The following is a 22,542-nucleotide window of genomic DNA, read 5'->3' as shown; positions in this document are numbered from 1 at the left end:
GCACTATCTATCACGTAATCCTGGACCATGAATGCCTGGAATATCAGGTATTACTTTTGTACCCAAGCTGGGCTTAGCTTCGGTCTATCCTTTTGAACCTTCAACAGCCAATTCCTTTCTCACCCTCTTATCTTGGACTAGTTACAACCCTATCTGCGATCGACCCTCTTAACCTGTTTCCTCAGTGCAACAACGATCGGCGGACTAAGTGCATTGGCCCACTCCCGAGCTCCGCCACAGCTCCTCTCAGCTGACATCACCGCACTCACCGCACTCACCGTGCCATATACAAACCCACATCTGTTGGATGCGTGAGGTATATATTGTACATGCATTGAGTCTTCAACGTTGATATTTCCGGCATAAGTTTGTCTACAGCATCCAAAGTCTTCGGCTCACGATGCCGCCATACTTCTCGTCATGATGAACCAGCTGCTGTCCTTCCTGCAGCCTGCCGTCCGGAAGCCACGATATTCAATCCGACCATTTTACACCACGTTGTTGGTGTTTACACTTATTGCAATAACGAGTTGGTTCCTAACTGGTACTACAAATGAACATGGGCAGTTTGCGCAACCGGGTACAGGGCTGTATATAAACCTGCTCAAACGAGAGGGCGAACTAGAGGTATCTTAACCTTCCCGAATCATTTCTCTGTGAGATGGTGCCAAAGGCTAATTGATGTTCTGTCACACGATGATAGTGTCGCTTAGTCCGCAACGTCAAAAACCAGTGTGCATACGTCCGCGCCAACTGCCCCGATCACGAGGATGGTCTAATCTCCTACCTTCAATTTTACTATTGCGGGCTGGCCAATGCAAAACCGGTAGCATTCGCGATATTGATCCTGTGGTTATCGATGCTCTTCAGTACCATAGGTATCGCGGCAAGCGATTTCTTGTGTATCGATCTGAGTACATTGGCTAGCATTCTAGGATTGAGCGAGAGTCTCACTGGCGTGACATTCCTCGCATTTGGCAATGGAAGTCCTGATGTGTTTTCCACTTTCGCCGCCATGCGGTCGAATAGTGGGAGCTTGGCAATCGGTGAGTTAATCGGCGCGGCCACTTTCATCACGTCCGTTGTCGCGGGTTCCATGGCATTAGTTCGGCCATTCAAGGTCGCGCGGAGAAGTTTCGTCCGAGACGTGGGCTACTTCATAGTGGCCGTCGTTTTCAGCATGTTTTTGTTGGCCGATGGGAAACTTCATGTATGGGAGGCAGCTGCGATGGTAGGCTTGTACGCCTTCTATGTCGTAATGGTGGTAACGTGGCACTGGTATATGGTACGGCGACGCAGAAAGCACGAGAGAGACCTCGCAGCGCGAGCTCACTTTCATATACCGGAAAACCAAGAGCTGGAGATCGAAGAGACCATCGAGGACGACGATCCCGGTGTAGCGTCAGAGTCACGAAGTCTGCTCCGCGGAGCCTCAACTGAGGATTTTGATATTTTGGAGCGTGCTGAGGCTGTTCCTCTATGGAAAGAAGATGACGAGGAGGACGAGGAGGATGACGAAACACGAAACCGGTACTTGGCCGAGATTCGTGATAACATGCACGTCTATCGGCCCATGCGAGCGAGGCGTAATACAATGAATCCCATTCGGGCAAGTCTTGTCGGGGCATTAGAATTTCAGTCTGTTCTACACTCGCTGCAGAAATCGAGAAACACGAATCGCAATACGTCAATAAGCCTGAACAGCTATTCAGACGACTACGAGTCCGATTTTGACACGCGCTCAGTGGCATCGCATCCTCGCGCCAGTCGACCATCTGCCACTAACGACCGCCTGTCGCCGTCTAGTGCAGCAGGTTCCTCTCGAGTTCGAGCTGTATCGGCGAACGATGCCGTGGGTTTGAAAATTGACTCCAGTGTTTTGGAGCCCCGACCAACACAGGGTCCACTGCTTACAGTGAGCAGACCTTCTTTTGAGGATACTTCGGGACAAGAAGCCATGCGGTCGCGCCATCTCCCTCGAATTGATACTGGGATGACGCTGGATGTGTCGCGTGCGAATCGGTCGCCAAGTCCTCAAACTCCTGACCGGCTCGCCCCATCAGACGTTTTTAATTCCCCCAATTACAACAACGGGGGGATAAATGAACGGTCCCCAATGTCAGTATCTCCCAGGGGCAATACGACGCGCCGTCATTCAGGCTTTGGGTTAGAAAGCCCTTCAGTGCCCTTCCCATTGTATACTGATATACCCTCCATGGAATTCTCACGACCACCCAGCATTCGACTTCCAAATTCAGCCAGTCAGTTAGAACTGCTACAAGTTCACGACGGGTATGACGATTTCGCTCATGTAGGCGTCCCTTTTCCCAAATACCTGAGGAATTGGTGGCCTGACTCGATCCCCCCTCCCCAGCAGATTGGTTGCACGCTCTTCCCGACCCTGGCGGGCTGGAAGTCTAAAAATGTCTGGGAACGACTGCTCGGTATTATCGCAGCTCCTAGTGTGCTGCTTCTTACCATAACGGTCCCCGTCATTGAGCCAGAGGCACCAGAGTCGGTGGAACTGGACCCCATACCCTCGGTGATTATTCAGGACGTCAGCGATGTAGACCATCCCTCCCCAAGGGTTAGACTTCCAGCCGATAGTCCAGTGATTATGGCCCAGGCACATGACTACGCCGGGTCAGCTTCTAATGCGCCGCCAACGCACCACCATCGAAAGTCCTTTCATGAACACACTGGTCGTCCGCGATGGGACTCGGAACTCCCGGCAGTGCCAAGGCCAGCTTCACCTTCTGCGCATCCTGTACCAACAAAGGACTGGAATCGCTGGCTGGTTTCCATCCAGCTTTTCACAGGCCCCTTCTTCGCCGTGCTCATCACCTGGACGACCGTGGACGAAGATCGTCGGCTGCGCAATCTCATCCTCCCCTCCCTTGTCTCCCTCTTATTCTCTTCCGTCTGTCTCACAGCCCTGATAATAAGCACTCGCCGTCAACGAAACCACCGACGTCCCAGTGAAGATCTTTCCATCCCTTTCCTCCCGCGTGCATCCCAAACCGACATCCTCGGCCTCCCACCGCAATGGCGGCCCTTCCTCTCCCTACTTGGCTTCCTAGTCGCCATATCCTGGATCGCGACGATCGCTACAGAAGTTGTCTCTCTCCTCAAAACCATCGGAGTTATCCTCAACATCTCTGATTCCCTACTTGGATTGACCGTCTTCGCCGTCGGAAACTCGCTAGGCGATCTAGTCGCTGATATCACAGTCGCCCGACTCGGATATCCAGTCATGGCTTTGAGCGCCTGCTTCGGTGGACCAATGCTCAATATCCTCCTCGGTATCGGTCTTGGTGGTCTGTATATGACCATCAATGGCGGGAACCAGAGACACAATGAGGCGCTGCAGGGTATCGCTCCTGTGCAGGCCCCCTATGAGATCGCCATCTCCAAGGTGCTTGTTATCAGCGGCGCGACGCTTCTGGTTATCCTAGTTGGGCTCTTGATTGTTGTTCCTTTGAACAATTGGAGAATGGATCGCCGGATTGGGTGGGGTCTTGTCGCTGTATGGTGTGTGAGTACCCTAGGCAATGTGATTGCGGAAGTTGTCTTATGAATTGGTGTTGGAAGATGTACGCACCAATTAAGAATGCGACTTATTGGTCTAGCGGTTATGTTGGTTTGGTTTGGAGTTGGTATTGGTCAGTCATTGTGTCGGTGTTTTTTTTTTCTGCGTTCCAGTTTGCAATGTACAGCTCATCGCATGCCAATAGTACAGTCTTTTTGTATGCGAAATAATTATGAAAGGGCTATGACATACGAAATGCATCCTCAACTCCGAGTTTCTGTATACAACAGCTTATACATTTGGTTTTACTGGTGTCTCATAGCTTGGGGTGTATCCTATTGCAGCTTCCAACTCCGAGGGTTCAAAATCTCCTTTAGGGCGATTTTGATGCCAGAATGCCTTATTTTAGCTGAATTACTACATATGCCCCAGCCTCTTCCAAGGTTGAATAACTTCATAACGCGTGTTAACCTAAAGCAAGCGCCATCTAATAGTCACAACTTCCCCCACTGAGAATTGCCCTGGCCAGTAGTTATGCCAAGCCAACCAAACAGCTTACACTCCGTACTCCTTCCAACTCCGTACCTAGTGGGGTACTCATCTCCACTTCCATGGCTCCAGACGGGAGCAACCTTATCACTCAATCTAACCCAATACATAGTATGTACAGATATTCTCCATGACTTACGGGTTGGCTCACTACTAGATAGCTTATTCACTCGTTCAAATCTCAAATCCCATGACATATGGCCGCTTCTCACTAGAAAATTCTAATTCACAATCTTCGTAGCAGGAACGATAAGTAAACCATCCAAACCAAGCATTCTGTAAGCTCCGCTTTCGTCGTCGCGGATAGGCTCAGGCTTCGGCATATTGGCAAGGCGGCTCGTGAATCCATGGGAAAGCAAAAGGCCCACAATCATTGCAGATTTTATCGTTCGCATCGTCTCCTCGTCGAGACCCCCAGCGTCTGCGGAAAGGATATTCCAAAAGTTGTTGTTCAAAGTGTCATAGTTACCATATCGAATCCAGCCGACACCAAGGCGATATTTGCTCATGAACTGCTGGAGAGAATGGAGGTTCGTTCCGAATGGACCAATCTCCGCTTCGGCCCAGTCGATGATTCCGACCAGATGGTTATTGTCGGCATCAACCATGATATTACACATACCAAAATCCTTGTGAAGAAGGACCATAGGCAGCGAAAATATGGCAGGTAGAGCGTCAATCGATTGTTGGATGATTGGGTGGAAGCGATCAGGTAGAGCAGCTAAGAGCCGCCGTAGGTCTTCGTCATATCTTTGATAGAGGTTTTTACAAAAGGATAGGTTGTGATAAGAGACGGAGGGCACTAGGGATCCATATACATTGCGGGCAATATTTGTAATTTCTGTCTTCAGCCCAAGAGACCTTAGTCGGAACTGAACCACATACTCTAGACCTGCGTATACAGAATAGCTGCAAACGCCTTGCACTGCAACGGGGGTCACAGTGCCTCCGACAAGTGTCCGGGCTCGATCATCACAGGACGAGCGGTCGGTGGAAGTCTTTTGAAAGAAAGAGATAATCTCTTGATCAACTGAGTATTCCTGGTTTTCGATACTCATATTGAAGAATACCGGCGTTCGAGCAGATGAAAAAAGGCGAAGACGATAGCTTCTGTCCAAGCCAATTGGTGTTATGCAGCGGCTCCGTTCGTTGCGCATGGGCATGGTGTGATCCAAGCTGCGGCACTATGCATGTAGGAACATCGTGTTGTACTTTGATAGGCTCCTCGGGCCCTCTTATCGTTGGCTCCTCTACCAACACAGCATTGAGTCTCATTACCTCCCTCTCCCAAGAAAACAAACAAACAAGCATATTACGAACTGTATTTCAAAGCAATAAACCACAAAGGACCTAATCATATTCACATTAGCGTATAATGCGCAGCTTTCAACTTCGCGTTCATGGAGAGCCGCTCCCATTCAATGGTTTTATGGAGCGAGGCGATTAGGTTTTGGGTTGGTACATTACAGTAGCGGTTCTCTGTAACACAGAGTCACAGGCAGACCTTGGTTTCGAGCCCCAAGGACTCTGAATCAATGTGAATAAGCCGATTGATTGGAGAGTGATAATCTACTCGTAGTATGCACAACCAATATATGTGCACGGGCATGATGTGATGCAAACTACGGCACTATGTATGTAGGAACGTCGTGTTTTACTCTGATAGGCTCACTGAATCCTCTCACGGTTCTTCTGTCATGTCAGCGTTAAGCCTCATTACCCCGCAGCTTAGGTATCGAAAGTATAATAATGGCTTTGTGTACTGACTGAAGGGAGGCAATATTCGCAATGGAAGCCATTGGAGCGGTATCATCGATATTCGCGATCTATAACCAGCTAGAGAAATGTGGTAAACGATTGCACCGCCTCAAACATACCTTCCAATTCGCCAAGCAAGAGGTCAATCTTCTCGCAGATGAGGTATCCGCCTGCAAGAGCCTGTTTGGGATATTCAGCCATATCAGTCGCCCTCTGGACAACAGGGTCATGAAACTCGCTCGCCAGCAAAAGCTGGAAGAGACTCTCAATTCCCAAGCTACTTTCGCTTTTGGACAAATCGGCGAAATTTTTCTGAAGCTTGAGCCTTTCAGAAAACAAAGCAATGCTAGTCGATTTGAACAGCTTATCGCAAAGCTTCGGTGGCACTGGATGAAGGATGAGGTCCAGCTTCCACTTATCACGCTGGCCAGTTTCAAAATGACGTTAACAGCGCTTAACGGTCTGCTCATTCTCGATTTCTGTTTGAGAGACATGGAGAGACCGTCTGTCTCAAAAATCGAAATGAAATCTCTTAAGATGCAAATGTGAGACCCATGTTTTCGCAACGAATACAGAGTGATATGGTCTAACTCTACTCTAGAAAACAGCTCAGGCGGACGATTAATAGTCAAGAGAGATGTCTGCGACGATTGTCTGAGAGAATGAGTGAATTCTCCGGTACCAGCACTCAGCCAAAGTTGGTCGTGAATACAAAATTGATGGTCGTCACCATAAATCAGATCAAGCAAAACCCCCTTTCTGAGGCTCAAAGTTTGATAAATGAAGATATTCTGGACTCTTCAGCTCGCACATCCACCCCATCATCAAAAAAGAAGTCTTCCATAAAATCGAGAAAGACTTTTGTGTCAACTCTGCCAAGGACACGAACAGATATTTCTGGGCCATCACAGCATGGCTCCTATTCAGAAGCAGGTGCACCGGTTATAGAAGAAAATGTGCCAGGGATACGGGTGTTTCATGACTACGGCGATGGAAACAGGGAGATTCATGAAGTGGGCTCTTCCATAAGCCACAGCAGTCCCAATGAATTTCCAGATTCAATGAAGTCTACATATGCGCCTATGCCTCCGTTTCGCTACTCCGATTTACGATTACGAAAGCAGGGGAAACGGGATGATTAAAAAATGCACCTAGTTCACTTTGATCGATACATGTTAATTAACAATGGGGGGTCGGGGTCTTTATTAAATTTCGAAGACCCGTGGAAAGAAAGTCATGAATATGGAATTATAATATGCTTCAATTGGCCAATCTTGGCGTGTTTGCCATTTCTAAATGTAAGATTCATCGAGGTCTATGTATTGAGTCAGGATGGCTTAGTGGCCGGTGCTATAGGTCAAGGCTGCGGTAGACCCGGATGATGTTTTCCATAACCAGCAGAGTGTACGACCTCTATCTTAGAGTATCGGTGCCGGGGTTCTAAATCAATACAAGCGAATTAAATGTATTTGAATATGATAGTGATATAGAGGGTAGAGATGTTGAGGCAGTCGGCAAGGAACAACATCCCTATACATAAATCCCAACAACTAGGAAAGGAAAATCCAAAACAGAAGGCTAGATAGACTAGAGTGCCTCCGGGATTATCTTTGGAGTACTTAATCAGTCAGATGTGTTGAAGGATTCGGGTGAACAACCCCTAGAATGAACGCGGTTTGCAGCGCTTATGGACAGATTGTGCAATGTGAGGCCAAATGATGATAATAAACAAAATCGATGAGTATTCCAAGAAGAGTACAAAAACGCAGCTAACTACTCGCTTACTACACTACCATTATCCATAGACCTCGTCACCTTACTCTCCAATCATGTAGGTACGGCCATGTCTTTCCCCTCGCCACTGTACAGTATGTACTCTCAAATAAAAAATAAGAAGACTTTCCAATTCCCTCTTCACAGCACGCGTCCTGCCGACGAGCTTGTGCTACGATCATTCACTTGAGTCTTCTTTAGGGTCCTGCCTTGCTGGATGGACGCAAGGAGGGCGCCTCGGCCAGCTCCAGCGCCACCGGCCGCGGCCGGGGGAGCAGGTGGAGGTGGGATGCCAGCTGGCGGAGGTGGCGGGGGAGCAGAGGGGGCTCCGCCAGGAGGCGGGGGCGGGGCCATAGAAGGAGCACCAGCTCCTGGGGGAGGAGGCGGAGGGGGAGGTGGAGGTGGAGCTCCTGCAGATGGCGCGGGTGATGGGGATACGGCATCGCCAGGGCTTGGGATAGCAGGAAGAGGAGGCAGAGTTGCTGGGAGTGGGGGCGGAGGTGCAATTGGGCTTTCTTGTACCGGGGTAGCAGATTTCGAGGCAGATTTGTCGTCGTCCATGGCACTCAGAGGACGTGGGGGTGCCATAGTGCCGAACAGGATGCTAGCAAGTTGTTTGGCGCTGCCGCCGGTTGGGCGGTCGTCCTCATCATCAGATGAATCGAAGTCAGAGCCGGCAGCGGACCAGTCGTCGTCTTCCTCGGGGCGAGCACGAGTCTTACGTTCCAGGGGGCTGCGCCAGTGAAGGTGGGCTTGATAGGTTCTTGCTGGACGAAGCGGTGGAAGGGATTCGTAGACTGAGCTGTAGCAGGTGGCGAGGTCGCTTGGATGGGGTCGGATGGCTGGCTTTTGTTCTTGAAATACGGGTTTTTGGACTCAGCATCGGGCGTGAGCCCAGGAACACCACGGCTGCTTTCGGGGGAGCCAATCTCGCTAGGCACGCTTTCGGGGGCAGGAGGTTCAGGAATAGCTATCGTGGGGGCAGGAGGCTCAGGAATAGCTATCGTGGGGGCAGGAGGCTCAGGAATAGCTATCGTGGGCACAGGAGGCGGGGTAGGGAGGGTCTGGCTCTGCGTCGGGGTGCTGTACTGAGGCGTAATATCGGCAGGGCCTTCGTCATCGGACGATGACTCGTCAAGTCCCTCGAGTTCACGCTGCAGCTGTAGCTCACGTTCCTTGGCCGCCTCCAGTTCAACGCGCTGGGCTGCAAGAATGGCTTCCTGCTCTTTGGCCTGTCGGCTAGCCTCTTCCCGGCGGCGCTTCTCTTCTTGCTTCTTGATTTTGCCTTGGCGGACTTGTTCCTCGAGAGCACGAAGTCGAGCAGCCTGAGCATCCTTCTCGCGTTGGAAATCCAACTCCCCTTGGCTTGCCTCACTCCTGTAGATGTATTAGCCAAATCCGCTCATTTTGTCTCTACCGGCTGTAGATTACTCACTCTAGGCGCTTAGTCTCGGCTTCCTGCACCTCTTGTTCTTCCTTAATGGCCTGCTCGCGGGCAGCCTGCTCCATTTTAGCGGATTCCTCTGCCTTCTTAGCATCGGCTTGGCCGGCACTATCCGTCCGAGCCCTGCGGGTGGGCGGCGCCGGTGGGGGTTTCTTGCCCACAGCCTTCGGGGCTGCATCACTAGGAACACCCCGTTCCTCAGCCAAGCGACGTTGTCTCTCCTCTTCCCGTTTAGCATCCTCTTCCTCGGCGCGTCTGACACGATCTTCGCGCTCCTTCTTCTCACGCTCCTGGCGTTGCGCAAGAGTCTCACTGGAGTCATTTGGCTTCAGACCAGCAGCCGCCATGCGCTCAGCAATGCGCTTCTGTGCACGCTCCCGAGCAGCCGCCACACGATCTTCATGTGTGTTACCAGGAAGAGAGCTTGACGAGTGCACGGATGTGGGCATCGAAGGGCGCGCAGCAGCAGATTCGGCCGCTGGGGATGCTCGAGAATGCGCATCTAGGGAAGGTCTCTCTCGTCTATAATCTGTCAGCGTTGAATACTTTTCCTAATTGACAAGAATAACATACTCTTCTTTGCGAACATTTGCTGTTCGCGCATTGCGGCTCAAGTCGTAGATGAAGTCGCGGATGACGTCTTCAACTCCCAATGCATCTTCCCAACGACGCTTCTCATGCTCACGTGTGGAGTTTTGGCCCTCGTCCCGAAGACTGTCCTCCAAACTGTGAGCGAAATCACGAACACTTTCTTCGACATCACGAGTCATAGTGTCGTTGCGCTCCCGCTCCATCTTCACGGTATTGCTCTCGGACTCTAAACGACGAGCCGCTTGGCCATCGTCATCTTCCGTTGCGGGTGCGGGACGCCCAGAAAGCTCGGCAGCCCGCGCTTGCATACGCGCACGCGCGCGAGCCTTGATGCGATCTGCCTCAGTCACAGTGCCACCAGGGCCAGTACCAATGATATTAGAAGCACCACCGGGGTGTGCCTTGGCGTCCTTGAGACGGAAGAGCTCAAGCCTCGCGTCCGCGATTTCACGCTCGAGACGACGCACATCAGATGCAACCTGAGGAACTTGATCTTCAAAAGACTGCAGCTGGCGACGAAGAGCCCTTCGATCTGCTCCGCTGTCCACTTGACGGAATGAGGCGTTGGGGTGAGTATCGAGATCGTCCTGTACACGACGGATACGGTCCATGAGACTCTCTGCCTCGCGGCGATCCTGGCGGTCTAGAGCGTCATCATCCTCGGCTCGGTTCTCATCCTGGAAGTCGGCAGCATCAATCATGACCTTGGCCTCGTGGATCTTCTTTTTCAGCTGTTCCACAGAATACTCCTCCTCGGATGCGCCAGATGCAGCCGGCGACGGGGTACGAGCCTCGTTAGCCACGCGACGGCGTGCACTAGAGCGGTATCCACCAGCGGAGTCATTATTCTTGAAAACCGTCGCATCCTTGCGACTGGCCCCAGAAGAGCCTGCTGCACCACCACGGAAGGAATGATCTTTAAGATAACTGACACCGGTCTTCTGTGGCTGCAGGAACGCCCCTGTAGCCTTGCGGTTTTCAGCATCCTGGGATAGGAGATACTTGACTGTACCGATAGAGTCATTCAAGTGTCTTGTAGAAGGAGGAACAAGCTCGGGTGGTAGACGGCTAGGAACTGGGTATCCGTTCAGAGCACGGTAGATCATGTGCATAGCCACGGCGAACTCATCCATGTTCAGCCGCCCGCGGTTGTGGGGATCAGCCAGGGTCCAGATCCGTTCCAGATCTTTTCTATTCAGACCACTTTGGCCCATGATCTCGATGGCAGTCTCGCCACTGATGAAACCCTTGCGGAAACCGTCCCATGCACGGAAAAGATCATCGTAAATCTTCTTCTCCTCCTTCGTAATTGCCCAGGCAACTGTAGCATTTCCCGAAAGACCAACAGTACTGAAACCACCCTCACGCCCAGGCTGCGGCATGAGTTGCTGCTTCATAGCCTCGATATTTGGCAAACCCTGCGATGGTGTGTTGATGAATCCCCATTGACCTGGTATTCCCGTAGGTTGCGGTACCAGACCCGTAGGCTGCACACCCAGGCCTTGCATCCCACCGGTCTGAGCGGGGCTGAGGTTCGAGCCGTAACCAGTAGGCATTGGCGGCATCGGAGGCCGAGGGCCAGTATATCCCGTAGCCTGTGGATTCGTCATGAAACCGGTTTGTTGAGGCTGAAGGAATTGAGGCTGATTCTGGCCAGGGAAGCCAGTCGGGTTAGCCTGCTGTATACCCGTCTGCTGGGGAAAGAATCCAGTAGGCTGTGCTGTCAGCTGCGACAGGAGCTGGGCGTTGTTGGGTTGTTGCGGGACAGGTTGCTGAACAATTGGGGGCGTCGACTTGTTCTCCATGAGAGGTGCATCAAAGTTGGGGACGTTTGTTCGCTGTTGGACCGCCGGCTGTGTGTCGGGGACATCGAACGAGATGATGTCAACCATACTAGAAACCTCATTCTTGACCGTCTCGGGTAGGGAAGAAGGGAGCTCGCGGCCGGTGATACGAATATTGCAGAGGTACATGGCCAATGCAAATTCGGGGAAGAACAACTGTCCAGATTTGGTCGTATCAGACAAAACCCAGATCTTAGAAAGATCACCGCCCGTCAACTTGGACCGTAACAAAAGATCTCTTGCTTTGTCGCCTATTGTGACCAGTCAGTACTGTATACAAGCCATAACATATATTGAGTGCGCGGGGACAAACCATCCATTGTCTTGCTATCGCCAACCGCAGACTTAAAGAGCTGCTCGAACCTCGCCTGGTCCTGTGCCGTGATAAAAGAAAGCCGAATGTTTGGGATCTTTGATCCTGTCTTTGGCGGCACCTGAGGGGGCGCCCCAGAGCCAGCGGCATCTTGGAAGGAGTTCGCGATATCGCTGGAGGTCTTGAATCGAGTTGGTATCTGCGGCACCGGAGGCGGCTGCTGCGCTTGGTTCTGGGGAGGGTATCCAGTGTATTGTGTTTGGAAGCTTTGCGCTTGCTGCTGCTGAGGTTGCTGGGGCGCGGCGCCGGGGAAGCCAGTGAATTGCGGCTGGAGCTGTCCTGCGGGGAATCCGGTGGCTTGAGGCTGTAGCTGCGAGTTACCGAACGGGGAGGGCTGGCCGGCGAATCCGGTCGGCTGTGGAGCGAGACCAGTAGGCTGCAGAGAAAATCCAGTCGGTTGGGGTTGGACTGATGGCGACATCTGGCCTTGAGGGAATTGTGAATAGGGGGGTTGTTGTTGCTGTTGCATGAATGGTGCCTGGCCGCCACTGGCACCACCCCCGAGGAAATTATTCGACGAGGAAAACATCACAGACACCACGCTCGCATGAGCCAAATAGATGCAGAAAAGCCAAAAGAAATTGACGAATGCAAAATTCTAAGTGAGTTGAGTCTCAGGAGGATGCGAATGACGCCGCTGCTGGACGCGGAGGCACCTACGCTAACCTCATCTGGTGCTTAGTCATTCATTCGAGATATTTTTGGATCTACGACTGGAATAATTGGTTGATGGATACAAGTGATGATTAGAGCTTCAAGCTTGTAAATTTGTAAATTTGTGGGTAGCAAATAGCTGATGGTATTGAAAAAAGAAACATGCCCGCGCAAAAAGGAGCCACCCTTAAAGATCGAAAACGAAAAGAAAGCAAACGCAAGGTATAAAACACCATGACTGCTCCATGCGCCAGATTTCAGACCAGTTAAAACAAGATCAATGATAGCTGGGTGTCACTCATAGCCATTTACTCAGCGGTGCTTTGCTGCTGTTGCTGATTGGCGGCGTTGGCAGCCTTGCGAAGCTCGAACTCCTTGGTGAACTCTCGAGACAGGATGCCCAGGTCCTTGATCAGAGCCTCGGAGGCGTTAATGACAGCCTGACGAGGGGTGACCTCACCATCGGTCTGGATACGCAGCTGGAACTCGGGGGTGAGCGGGTGAGGGACCTAATGGATTGTTGTTAGTATCTTCCAAGAAGAAACACCATGCACATAGAGGAGGCTGCTTACGCGGTAGGCAGCAAAGATCACATGGGCAGTCTTTAGGAGACGGTGACGCAGCATGTTGCCAAGGGTGTGGTCTTCCTTACGGAAGGTGAATATGGCAGCAGAAGGGAGACCTAGAGAGAGATGGTTAGTGAGGTTGTGTCGTGTACACTGACCAGCATGACTTACGGGTGTCGACCTCAACATCAATCTTGCTTTCGCCAGGAGCGAGCAGGATGGCTTCATAACTATATTCATGAGCTTGGTCAGTTTATGGTCCACAGATGAAAAGCAAGATGAGAATGCAGAAGAAGGTCAAAATCAGAATAAAGCAAAGGCCTTAATCCGAGAGTTAATGACACTGACACATCAGGGGCATCGCTGGGGTTCTGAGGGCGAGGGTGACGCGAGTGGCGACCGCGACCACGGCGACCAGCACACTCTCTGGCGATAGCCGCAGTGGCCGTGATAAATCCAGGGCCCTGCATGGCTGCACAAAACAGAACGATGAAACAGGGATACACAGTAAAAAAGAGGGCGACAGTGTAAAACAGGATCACAGTCCACGGGTAAACAAGAGGATGAAAGAGGGAAGATGTGTTGACCGAGGAGACGGTATAAATAGGCAAGATGAAATGATTGCCAGGGCAAGAGCGGTGCGAGGAAAGTGCCATCCTGGCTATCCATGTCCATCGCTCCTTCCCTGATTGACAAGATATGAAAAAAGGAAGGCGCAATTTACCCCAGAATCCAGGGAATATGCTCTGTAGTACATATGACATCCAACAACCAAATTCACCAGAGCAGCTGGAAATGAACAAGACTTTGGGGATTTCAAAATAGAATCTGGCACTCACCGATCTGGGGCATTCATTGTGGCGAGAAAGCTGCTTTTAAAAGCCGGAGGGTTTGAGGGCAACCTTGGAAGATACCTATATCGGTATGGATGATATGATTTTATGTATGTATCGAAGAATTTGTGCAGTTTCAGAAGAGAGAGGTTGATGAGGGGTTGAAGGCTGGGTGTAGTTTCAAGGCTTAATTATAGACGAGAAGTAGTTCCGTATTGACCTCTGAAGACAATAGGGATCAGAAGACAATAGCGATCAATGGCGTGTGACTTCGGAATACGCTATTGAGGGTGCTTATCAATAGCGAAAAAATTCCAACAAAGAATCTCAATAGAGATCTATACTTTAACCCGTTTTTTTGGGCCCTGCTGTCTGCTTGCTCAAAATTTGACGTTGAGTGATGAAGATATCGTGGTCCATTCGATATCGATATGGATCATGTGACCGCTCTTATGTATGCTGTCACGTGACTGTATACATACCGGCGTTTACTCTATCTTCATCTCACTTCAAGATACACTGGTGTTAGTCCTTCAAACCCTATGTTTTTCCACGATTTTTCCAATTGGATTTTAATAAGCCTCGGGATTCCGAGACACGTAGCCTACTAAACCAAGCCAAATTCATGCTTGGACACCATTCATACCACGTAACTTCTAAGCTATACGCACGCAATCGATCATCTTGATATGAGATAACACAACATATATTAGCCGTAACTACCTAGTGTATGGAGATCCCTTCCTTATCTCAGCCCAGATCTACGCTATCGTAAGATATACATCTCCATTGAAACAGAAAACACAAGACCTAAACAGAAGAAAAAATGAAGGAAAAATGAACCTTGGAAAGAGCCGAGATAATGGCCACAAGGCCCGAAATATATTAAGAAAGTCGCTCTGGCGAATAGACAATGCAAAACAGACAGAATACAAGATGAGAAAGCACAAAGATAGAAACCTATCGGATAAATAACGCCATGTCTCTTCCCGTGCCGATATCATGAGAAAGCGAGAAAGGAACGCAGAAGACCGAGCTCAAAAATCGAAACTAGAGTAAAAGCACAAGGAAAGCATATGTATTCATACTTGTAAATGCCAAATCTCCCTGCCCAGACCGGAAGGACCATGACACGATGATACAAGGAAACCCGGGACCGGGAGCGAGGAGTGACAAACAAGATGTGAGATGAGGGCTGGGGATGCATTATCAAGCCGGCATATCCAAATGGCACGGCAAGCCCTTCTCTGAGTTGATGGTATGTGCGTCATATGTCATGTTGTAGAGGAAGCGGGAGATATTAGGAAACGGAAGCGGGCATGGAAATGCAGAGAATAAAGTGAAAGTCTATACAGCGTAGCACGGGGGAGTTCTTTTCAAATGCAATGCAAGCACGCTTTCGTGGTAGAGTTGAGGAATAAAGAAAGAAAGAGAGAGGAAACGGAATCAGGGACTCAGTGCACGGCGCTCAGCAGATCCCCGAACGAGGATGTCCCTCGCTTCATCTTCCAGCTGCTCTTCTTTTTTTCACGTTTCTTCACCATGTCAGCCCAGGCCTCGTCATCGTCATCTTCATCCTCGGAACCGGGCTGTTGATTTTCCCGTGAAACAGGGCGGACGGTCACAGTTGCGAGATGCGATTTCGGAATGTGAGACTGAGGTATCGGCATGGACGGGTTGTGGTTTTCGTCACCAAAAGGCTTGTTTGTTGGGGATGCTACCGCGTAATTAGATTCGGGCTGCATGACTGATACGGGCCGGTAACGAGGCGCCATGCCCGCAGTACTGCGCTCCGACGGAGCGATTGAAGCGGCATATCCGGTGTTGGGCCGGAAGGAATTGCCGGACAGATTCGGCATGGGCGAGCCAGTCCTACGGGCTGAAACGTTGGGGTCCAGCATGCTCATCGTGCGATGATCGACTTGGGGTGGAAGCGAGGGCGGCATATTGAGAAAGGATGTTGCAGGCATGGACATCGGCCGGAAGTTCGGGTTGCCAGCCATGGACTGGGGTCCCGATATAGAAGGAGGGCCCATGGGAGGCATGGCCATTGCTCCACCAGGCATCATCATAGGAGGCATACCTTGCATCATAGGTTGACCTTGCCCACCTTGCATTTGCATCATTTGCTGCATCCACTGCATTTGCATCTGCATCATGTTGGCCATCTGCTGCGACAGTTGGATAGAAGCTTGTTCCCCGGCGGTAACGTTTTGCTGCTGCGGTGGCGGCATCGTCGAGTATGGCCGAGGCACCCCTCCCATTTCATGCATTGCTTGTGTATTCGGGCTTCCTCTGCGCAAGGCCCGTGCCCGCTCCTCATTTGCTATAACACCGACAAGACCTCCAGGGGGAGGTGCGGGTGACGAAGAACCCCCATATACCGAACCACCTCCGAACGCCAACGATTCACGGTTGGCGTTGTTAACCAAACCTGCACCGAAGTAAGGATCTCGTGGCAAGTTCCTTGCAAAAGGTGGCAGACTGCCTCGGCTGCCGTTCGGGTCGGCACCTGAAACAGAGTTGGAAGATGATATATATGGCGGTTGCATGGATGCACGAAGGTTGGGGTTGGAGCTGACGTTGTTCAGGCGGGTTGGCGGGCGGTTTTGACCAGGGAAACCGTGTGCGGCCAGAATACCAAGCGGCACATCGTCATCCTCTTCCTCGCTGCTCTTCCCACTGGTCGACTTCTCGCCTAGTGCAGACAGGCGACTGGGGAGCAAGTTGGGCGTGCTGTTGCTAGCTCCACTCATCACCGGGCGTAGCGATTGCACGGGTGCTTGCTGACCGGTGATCTTCATCATCTGCTGACGATACACAGAGAGATGAGCCTCCTGCCTTCGTCGTTGGCGTTCCGTCTCCCGTTGCTTCTCCACCTCATCTTGTTCGTCGTCAAAGTCGTCATGGTCGGACTCATCATCGCTCTTAGTCGCATTGCTATTAGAACGTCGAAGTTCCTGTTGCTGGCGATAGTGCTCGAACTGAGATGGAGTCATCACCTTGTTACCCGGAGAGGACGACTTGGGGAGACTATCCGCATACTGCACAGCCAACCGTGCATGATCCGCAATGGAGGGGTCCAATCTCTCGGCCGGAGCAGGCGAACGGCGGTATTGGAACATATTATCGGGTTCTGGGTTCACTTGGCCAGAGTAATTAGGTGCTTTGCCCTTATCGATCAATGGGGTTCCACCGGAGGGGCTACCCTCAGCCCAAGGCGGCGTGCTTTCTTTGCTGAACAAGACAGATTGTCGAACCATTTTGGCATCTTCGTCGTCGAAGGATCCGGATTCCCCCTTGGCCGAATATATCCCACTCCTCCGCAGTCCTCTCCTTTCCGATCCCTGCGGGCGCTCTAAGGAACGATGTGAAGTAGTAGCCTCGGCAAACTGATTGGGAGACGGCGAAACCTTCCGGAAACCAACAACTGTATCGAGGGTAGACTGGCTCTGGTTCAGCGGCGGAGAACGCGGGCCACGTAGCAGGCCCTCCTCGGATGGGCGACGATCCCAGGAGTAAGGGGGTGACTCGATAGTAGTCGATCGGTCTGTATTAATCGCAGCGGGTGCGGCAGCTCTGCTGTTTTGAAACCCGGACAGAACATGCGTCGGGGGAGACGAGGAATACTGCGATTCCGTCAGCACTGCATCCTTTCCTGGACGAGCGATTGCAGGTCTTACCTTGCCCGGATTAGGGGATGACCCCCGTGTTGCCGAACCCTCTCGAGCACCCAGGTTATCGAACATCTTGTTGAAGTCATCCTGCGAGCCGAGAGCGAAGTCTGTATCGGGCAGCTTGGGTGGAGTGGCCGTGCTGTCGGTGCTGCCCGTCACCGGGCGATTCTTTGAGGCATCCGGTGTTTGTTGCCGAGGCACTTGCGGTCCTGACCTGCTGAATCGACCACCGAACGAGAAGGTCCGTCCTGCGGCACGCAGCGCACTCGTGAGGGGTGGGGGAGCTGGAACATCATGGATTCTGGAATGCGGGGATAAGGTCTCCTCGGGCGGCGGGACCTCGGTGGACGATGGGAGGGTGGATGACGAGCTTAGCCTGGTTGACGTAGAGCTTTCGTAGTTACCACTATCATGGTTCCCAGTCAGCCGTCTCCTGAGAGAATCCATGGTCGAGGGACGATCGTACCGGCTCTTGTCCAGGGGTCGCTCCCTCTCCGCAAAGATGTTATCAGAATCCTCCGTCATCGGCACCGTATTGCCCTCACTCAGCGGCTTGGTCAGGGCTGCTCCATCCGTCATGGATCGATGAGGCCCCGGGCGCTCAAAGACTCGAAAGGAGGATTGGTGAGGAGATTCCACCTCCTCTAGAACGTTGCCGGACGATTTCCGCCTGGTAAAGCTCTTGGGCAGTTTCATAGGGACGGAAGCAACTGTTCTGACAGATCGGGCTGATAATTGAAGAATCGGCCAGTGCGCCTTTCCGAGTCAGCTATCTCATCAAGCTTTGGACTATCCTGGGGGGGTGTGTCAGCCCTTTTGAGGGTGATGTGTCGAATCCAAGTGATACCCGAAGAAGCGATCGATCCGATAGATAGGTATAACGATTGACCTAGGGGAAACAAAGGCAAGCTGAGCTTAGGGGTTAAGCTGGAGAAGAATTGAAGTCAGTCAGAAGCTTTCAGGGAGAGACGAAGCACAACATGGGTTTGTTCTAGCGGCCGATCAAAGGCCCGGCAGGAATCCACAGAGTGGGTTGTCTTGTGTCTGTCCGATCCGATAGCATCTCACAACGAATTGAATAATTACTCCCAAATTCCTTGCGGGCCTTGAATATGTGCTCTTTTTTTTTCTGGAAAGAATTCGAACCCACCATAAGTATCGGGTGAGACGAAGAAATGTCCGTTTCAGCTCGCTCAAAGAAAACACCAATGAGATCTGGAGACGCGGGGAGTGGAGAGACCCTAAGGAACCACTAGGGAGTAAAGAATGAAAAAGAAAAGAAAGAAAAGAGAGAGAGAATGCGTAGAAAGCGAGGCAAAAAAGAGAAGACGCTACTGACAGCCTAGTCCCTTTGGTATCCGTGGTGTCCAGATATGGGCTGAGGAGGATTCCGTATTAGGACTATTATTGACATTCGACTCCGTTGGTATTATGGCGTATTACTAGATTACTATATTACTATCGTGGGTTATTATTTAGGATCCTAAAACTCGGCTACTGTCATGATCTCATAGGACAATGTGAAACCGTTTACTATACATAGCGAGTAGGAGGTCATAAACAGTGGGCTGTTTTTTTCGCGATCTAAAAATAACCCCAATTTATAAAAAGGCAAATGAATTGGAATGTGGGAAGAGAAAAGGGTTAGGTCTGGGCGTCTGCAAGCTACATAAGACATTCATATAAAAAGTACGGTTTGAATAAAAAGAACAACGTCGTCAGGTTAGCTTGTCAAGTACGGAGTATCTAACGATGAAATCTCATCTGCTCCAATGCGATGCGCACATGTCGCCGATCGTCGATCACGTGAAGTCGATCTCGATCGACATTGGCACATTCTTCTTGCATCGACTCCTATCTAGTATCTACTCCGCGTACTCCGTACCTATCTATATCTCTAACCCTAATATAACAAGGCTGGATCAACGATCGGAGACTAGTTTGCACGGTCGGCTGATAATCCCGTGCCACCAATTGTGACACAGGACTCGACCGAGAGATTCTGAACATGGAACATTGAATATGTACTACATCAAGATGGAGAAAAAGAGGACTTAAATGGCCACACATACATGCACACACACCATGGTTTCAAATGATACCAACGACTGATATCAATCCTCCAATCGCGCAAAAAAAAAAAAAACACCTTCTCTCTACCCGCCTTTTATCACGGATTATAAGTTATCTTACAAAAATTGCGAATTTGAAATTTCAGTTCGGCCCATCATCTCGAATGGGTATTTTCTCGCGGATTGGGCCTCCTTGGCCCAGCGAGGAGCTTATTTGGCAAAGTGCAGGTCGTAGTTGAGCCACTTGCGCGCATTGACACCTGCCACATCGAGGCCAGGGGTACCGTAGGTCAAGGGCGCATAGAAGATGAAGCCCCAGATGGTGGCAGCCAGAATGATGAGAGTGGCAATCCAGCCCGCGATGAGCGACTTGCAGCCCATGCGTTCCTTGGCCGTGATGAACCGGCGCAGGCTGCTGACCGACCGCGCCTTGGACTTGCCCGAGGGGTCATCCACAGGAGGAAGTGCAGTTCGGGGATCGAGCGGCTGCAGGTTGAAAATGAATTCAACCAGTGCGCCACAAACCATTGTGGATGCCAGGTGGGAGGGCAGGTAGTGATGTAGGAAGCGTTGGCGACCCATCAGCCAGAAGGGGAAGTAGTGCGCAGCCCAGCACAGGAACAAGAATCCGGTGCTGTTGTACAGACGCGAGCGCGTACCGGGACCCCAAACTAATGAACGTGTGTTAATTCCCAGAACAAAAAAAGGGATAAGAGCAGGATGTTTGGTTTTTCGACTCACTTTCTTCCAATGCATCAACACCACGGCGAAGCGAGAGCTGGTCAGCACCAACAATGCCGGCAAACACGGCCAGAATACTGCTAGCAATCCACCATCCAATGGGGTTACCCAAGAAGTAAATCTGCTCACGGGTATCGTTCTTAGTCCAGAAGCTCACGCCTCGCAACAGGAACGGCCACTGGAAGGGCTCGGTGGCATAGGGGTGGCTGCTGGTCAGAGCGTTGTTGTGGTGGAACATGGCACCCTGCAGCTCGAAGTACTTGCGCAGGAAAGGCAGTGTCTTGACCTTACGCTCCTCCTTAACAAGACGAGGACTATCCTCCTCCAAGTTCTCAATGTTCTCAACGTACCACGCGTTGCTAGACTGGAGGATATTCTTGTTACCATTAATTTCGGCCTGCTTGTAACCCCATTCTGGAAGCGGAGTTGTGTGTGTCCACAAAGCGACCCGAGTTGGAACGTGGATCAACTTGAACAGGCTGGCAAGAGTACGGAACTCCTGGGCAGCCTTGCCTGACTCGATCTTGAGCTCGAACAGGGTATCGTTGTGGCGCTCGCCCTCAGCCAGTTCCTGAGAGACTGTAGTGAACTCCTGGTTGGTGGGGAATAATGGAGACGCAACATCGTGAGTCAAGAGATAACTCTCGGTTCCAACGTGGCGGAGCTGGATGATGTCGCCGTTGCGCACGCTCTTGGACTCGGATGGATCAATCAGAGGATCGGCCGGCAGAATCTGCCACTGGTTGTTGGTGTCGTTGTGGGGATAACCGGTGACTTGCTGGCCCTGGCTGGAGATACGGCCATCATCGTAACGCAAGGGGTACTTGTCCCAGTGACTGTGGAGGAAGACCTTAGTGTCCTTGTGGCGCATAGTAATGGTGTCGAAGTATTGGATTCCAACGGACTGAGCGGTCATCTGATTGTCACTAAGAGTCTCCTGGAACTCGGGGGTCATGAAGTCGTCACCGGGGCCGGACCGGTTGAGAATAGCGAAGTGGACCTGGAACCAAAACAAGTAGAACATGAAAGGAATAATGACCAATCCAACAGCGCGAGCCATGAAATGCTTGCCCCAGCTGATCATGCTCAGTGCTCCCTGCTCGCGGTTGATATCCAGGAGGTTCCACAAGTCAACGAGAACTGCGGCGCCGATGGTCACGAAAGTGAAGAAACCAACGTATTTAGTAGAGATGACACAGCTCATGCAGAAGCCAGTCAGGAGAAGCCATTTCCACCACTTCCGGCTGAAAGGTTGGTGACGCAACTTGTAGAAACGGACGTAGCACAAAATACTGAGTGCCATCGACAGCACGAGTGTCGAGTCCAAAAGGATCAGACGGTCCTCTCCAACGTGAGCGTTGTCAAACACCATCAGACCAGCAGCCAGCACACAGGCTGGCAGAGAGTATCCAGACTCCCACATGATGAGGAACACCACCGGAATTGTCAAGGCGCCAAGAGTAGCCGGCATGGCACGGAGGGAGAGGTAGGGCACATTGTTGTCGATGTAAGAGTCGCCGATGTTCTCGAACAGGAATCTTCCATCAAAGCCCACAAGCCAACCCATAAGGGCAAACAACAGCTTTCCAAAAGGCGGGTGCACATCGAAGAAATAGGTACGTTGAAGGTAATAAGAAGCGAACTGGCCGAGTAATTTCAATGTCAGTCAAAGGGCCCCCTTTTTTCATAAATTGTGCCGCTACAAAAGGTATTCGACTTCATACCTTGCCGAAATGAACCTCATCAAAGACAACCTCGTTAGGGAAATCGAGGCGGTAGAACCGTGTCGCAAAAGCCAGGAGGGTAAGAATCACTATGGCCAGCCAATAGTCCCATTCCGACTTCTGTTTGACCGGCACCGACACGGGGGCCGGGCCATCCTCAGAGGGCAATGCGGTGTAAACATCCTTTTTTCCGCCTCTCTTCCGCAGAGAGGGCGAAGGGGACGACATGTTGAAAATATGAAATGTAGAGAGCGACCGAGAAACTACCTATAGCCAAATAGACTTCGGGAGTTGTCAGTAAACATCAACAAAGCAGAAAAAAATTGTAATAGAGAGGAAAAGGAAGCTTACTAGAATCACCAAATAAGCATGGCACCCAACAATTGAGGCCAAGTAAACTATGAGAAAGGAAAG

General features: G+C 51.2%; 7 protein-coding genes across 7 annotated transcripts; 2 read left to right on the top strand and 5 right to left on the bottom strand.

The window, feature by feature from the left end:
• Window positions 1-420: 420 nt before the first annotated feature.
• N7518_002042 (sodium/calcium exchanger protein) lies at window positions 421-3,577 on the top strand (the record flags this gene model as incomplete). Its single annotated transcript, XM_057182970.1, has 2 exons — window positions 421-627; window positions 704-3,577. The coding sequence occupies 2 exons, from the start codon at window positions 421-423 to the stop codon at window positions 3,575-3,577; spliced, it is 3,081 nt and encodes a 1,026-aa protein (XP_057044420.1).
• A 722-nt stretch (window positions 3,578-4,299) lies between these two features.
• On the bottom strand, window positions 4,300-5,136 carry N7518_002041 (aminoglycoside phosphotransferase family protein; the record flags this gene model as incomplete). Its single annotated transcript, XM_057182969.1, has 1 exon — window positions 4,300-5,136. One exon carries the CDS (start codon window positions 5,134-5,136, stop codon window positions 4,300-4,302), a length of 837 nt encoding a protein of 278 aa, XP_057044419.1.
• Window positions 5,137-5,866: 730 nt separating this feature from the next.
• Window positions 5,867-6,385, top strand: N7518_002040 (uncharacterized protein; the record flags this gene model as incomplete). Its single annotated transcript, XM_057182968.1, has 1 exon — window positions 5,867-6,385. The coding sequence occupies one exon, from the start codon at window positions 5,867-5,869 to the stop codon at window positions 6,383-6,385; it is 519 nt and encodes a 172-aa protein (XP_057044418.1).
• A 1,365-nt stretch (window positions 6,386-7,750) lies between these two features.
• On the bottom strand, window positions 7,751-12,282 carry pan1 (actin cytoskeleton-regulatory complex protein PAN1; the record flags this gene model as incomplete). The annotated part of the gene is made up of 5 exons (XM_057182967.1): window positions 7,751-8,342; window positions 8,408-8,986; window positions 9,045-9,575; window positions 9,627-11,739; window positions 11,802-12,282. The coding sequence occupies 5 exons, from the start codon at window positions 12,280-12,282 to the stop codon at window positions 7,751-7,753; spliced, it is 4,296 nt and encodes a 1,431-aa protein (XP_057044417.1).
• Window positions 12,283-12,823: 541 nt separating this feature from the next.
• N7518_002038 (DNA-directed RNA polymerase II core subunit RPB11) lies at window positions 12,824-13,551 on the bottom strand (the record flags this gene model as incomplete). The annotated part of the gene is made up of 4 exons (XM_057182966.1): window positions 12,824-13,024; window positions 13,088-13,197; window positions 13,253-13,311; window positions 13,430-13,551. The coding sequence occupies 4 exons, from the start codon at window positions 13,549-13,551 to the stop codon at window positions 12,824-12,826; spliced, it is 492 nt and encodes a 163-aa protein (XP_057044416.1).
• Window positions 13,552-15,368: 1,817 nt separating this feature from the next.
• N7518_002037 (uncharacterized protein) lies at window positions 15,369-18,287 on the bottom strand (the record flags this gene model as incomplete). Its single annotated transcript, XM_057182965.1, has 1 exon — window positions 15,369-18,287. One exon carries the CDS (start codon window positions 18,285-18,287, stop codon window positions 15,369-15,371), a length of 2,919 nt encoding a protein of 972 aa, XP_057044415.1.
• Window positions 18,288-19,873: 1,586 nt separating this feature from the next.
• pmt4 (dolichyl-phosphate-mannose-protein mannosyltransferase) lies at window positions 19,874-22,356 on the bottom strand (the record flags this gene model as incomplete). Its single annotated transcript, XM_057182964.1, has 3 exons — window positions 19,874-20,334; window positions 20,405-22,046; window positions 22,129-22,356. The coding sequence occupies 3 exons, from the start codon at window positions 22,354-22,356 to the stop codon at window positions 19,874-19,876; spliced, it is 2,331 nt and encodes a 776-aa protein (XP_057044414.1).
• Between the last annotated feature and the right edge of the window lie 186 nt (window positions 22,357-22,542).

The sequence above is a fragment of the Penicillium psychrosexuale genome (genome assembly GCF_028828465.1).
Source record: "Penicillium psychrosexuale strain IBT 29551 chromosome Unknown utg000002l, whole genome shotgun sequence".
NCBI classification, from domain to species: Eukaryota; Fungi; Ascomycota; class Eurotiomycetes; order Eurotiales; family Aspergillaceae; genus Penicillium; species Penicillium psychrosexuale.
Note: the sequence above shows the minus strand (reverse complement) of the source record. Positions and strands in the feature narration are given on the sequence as shown.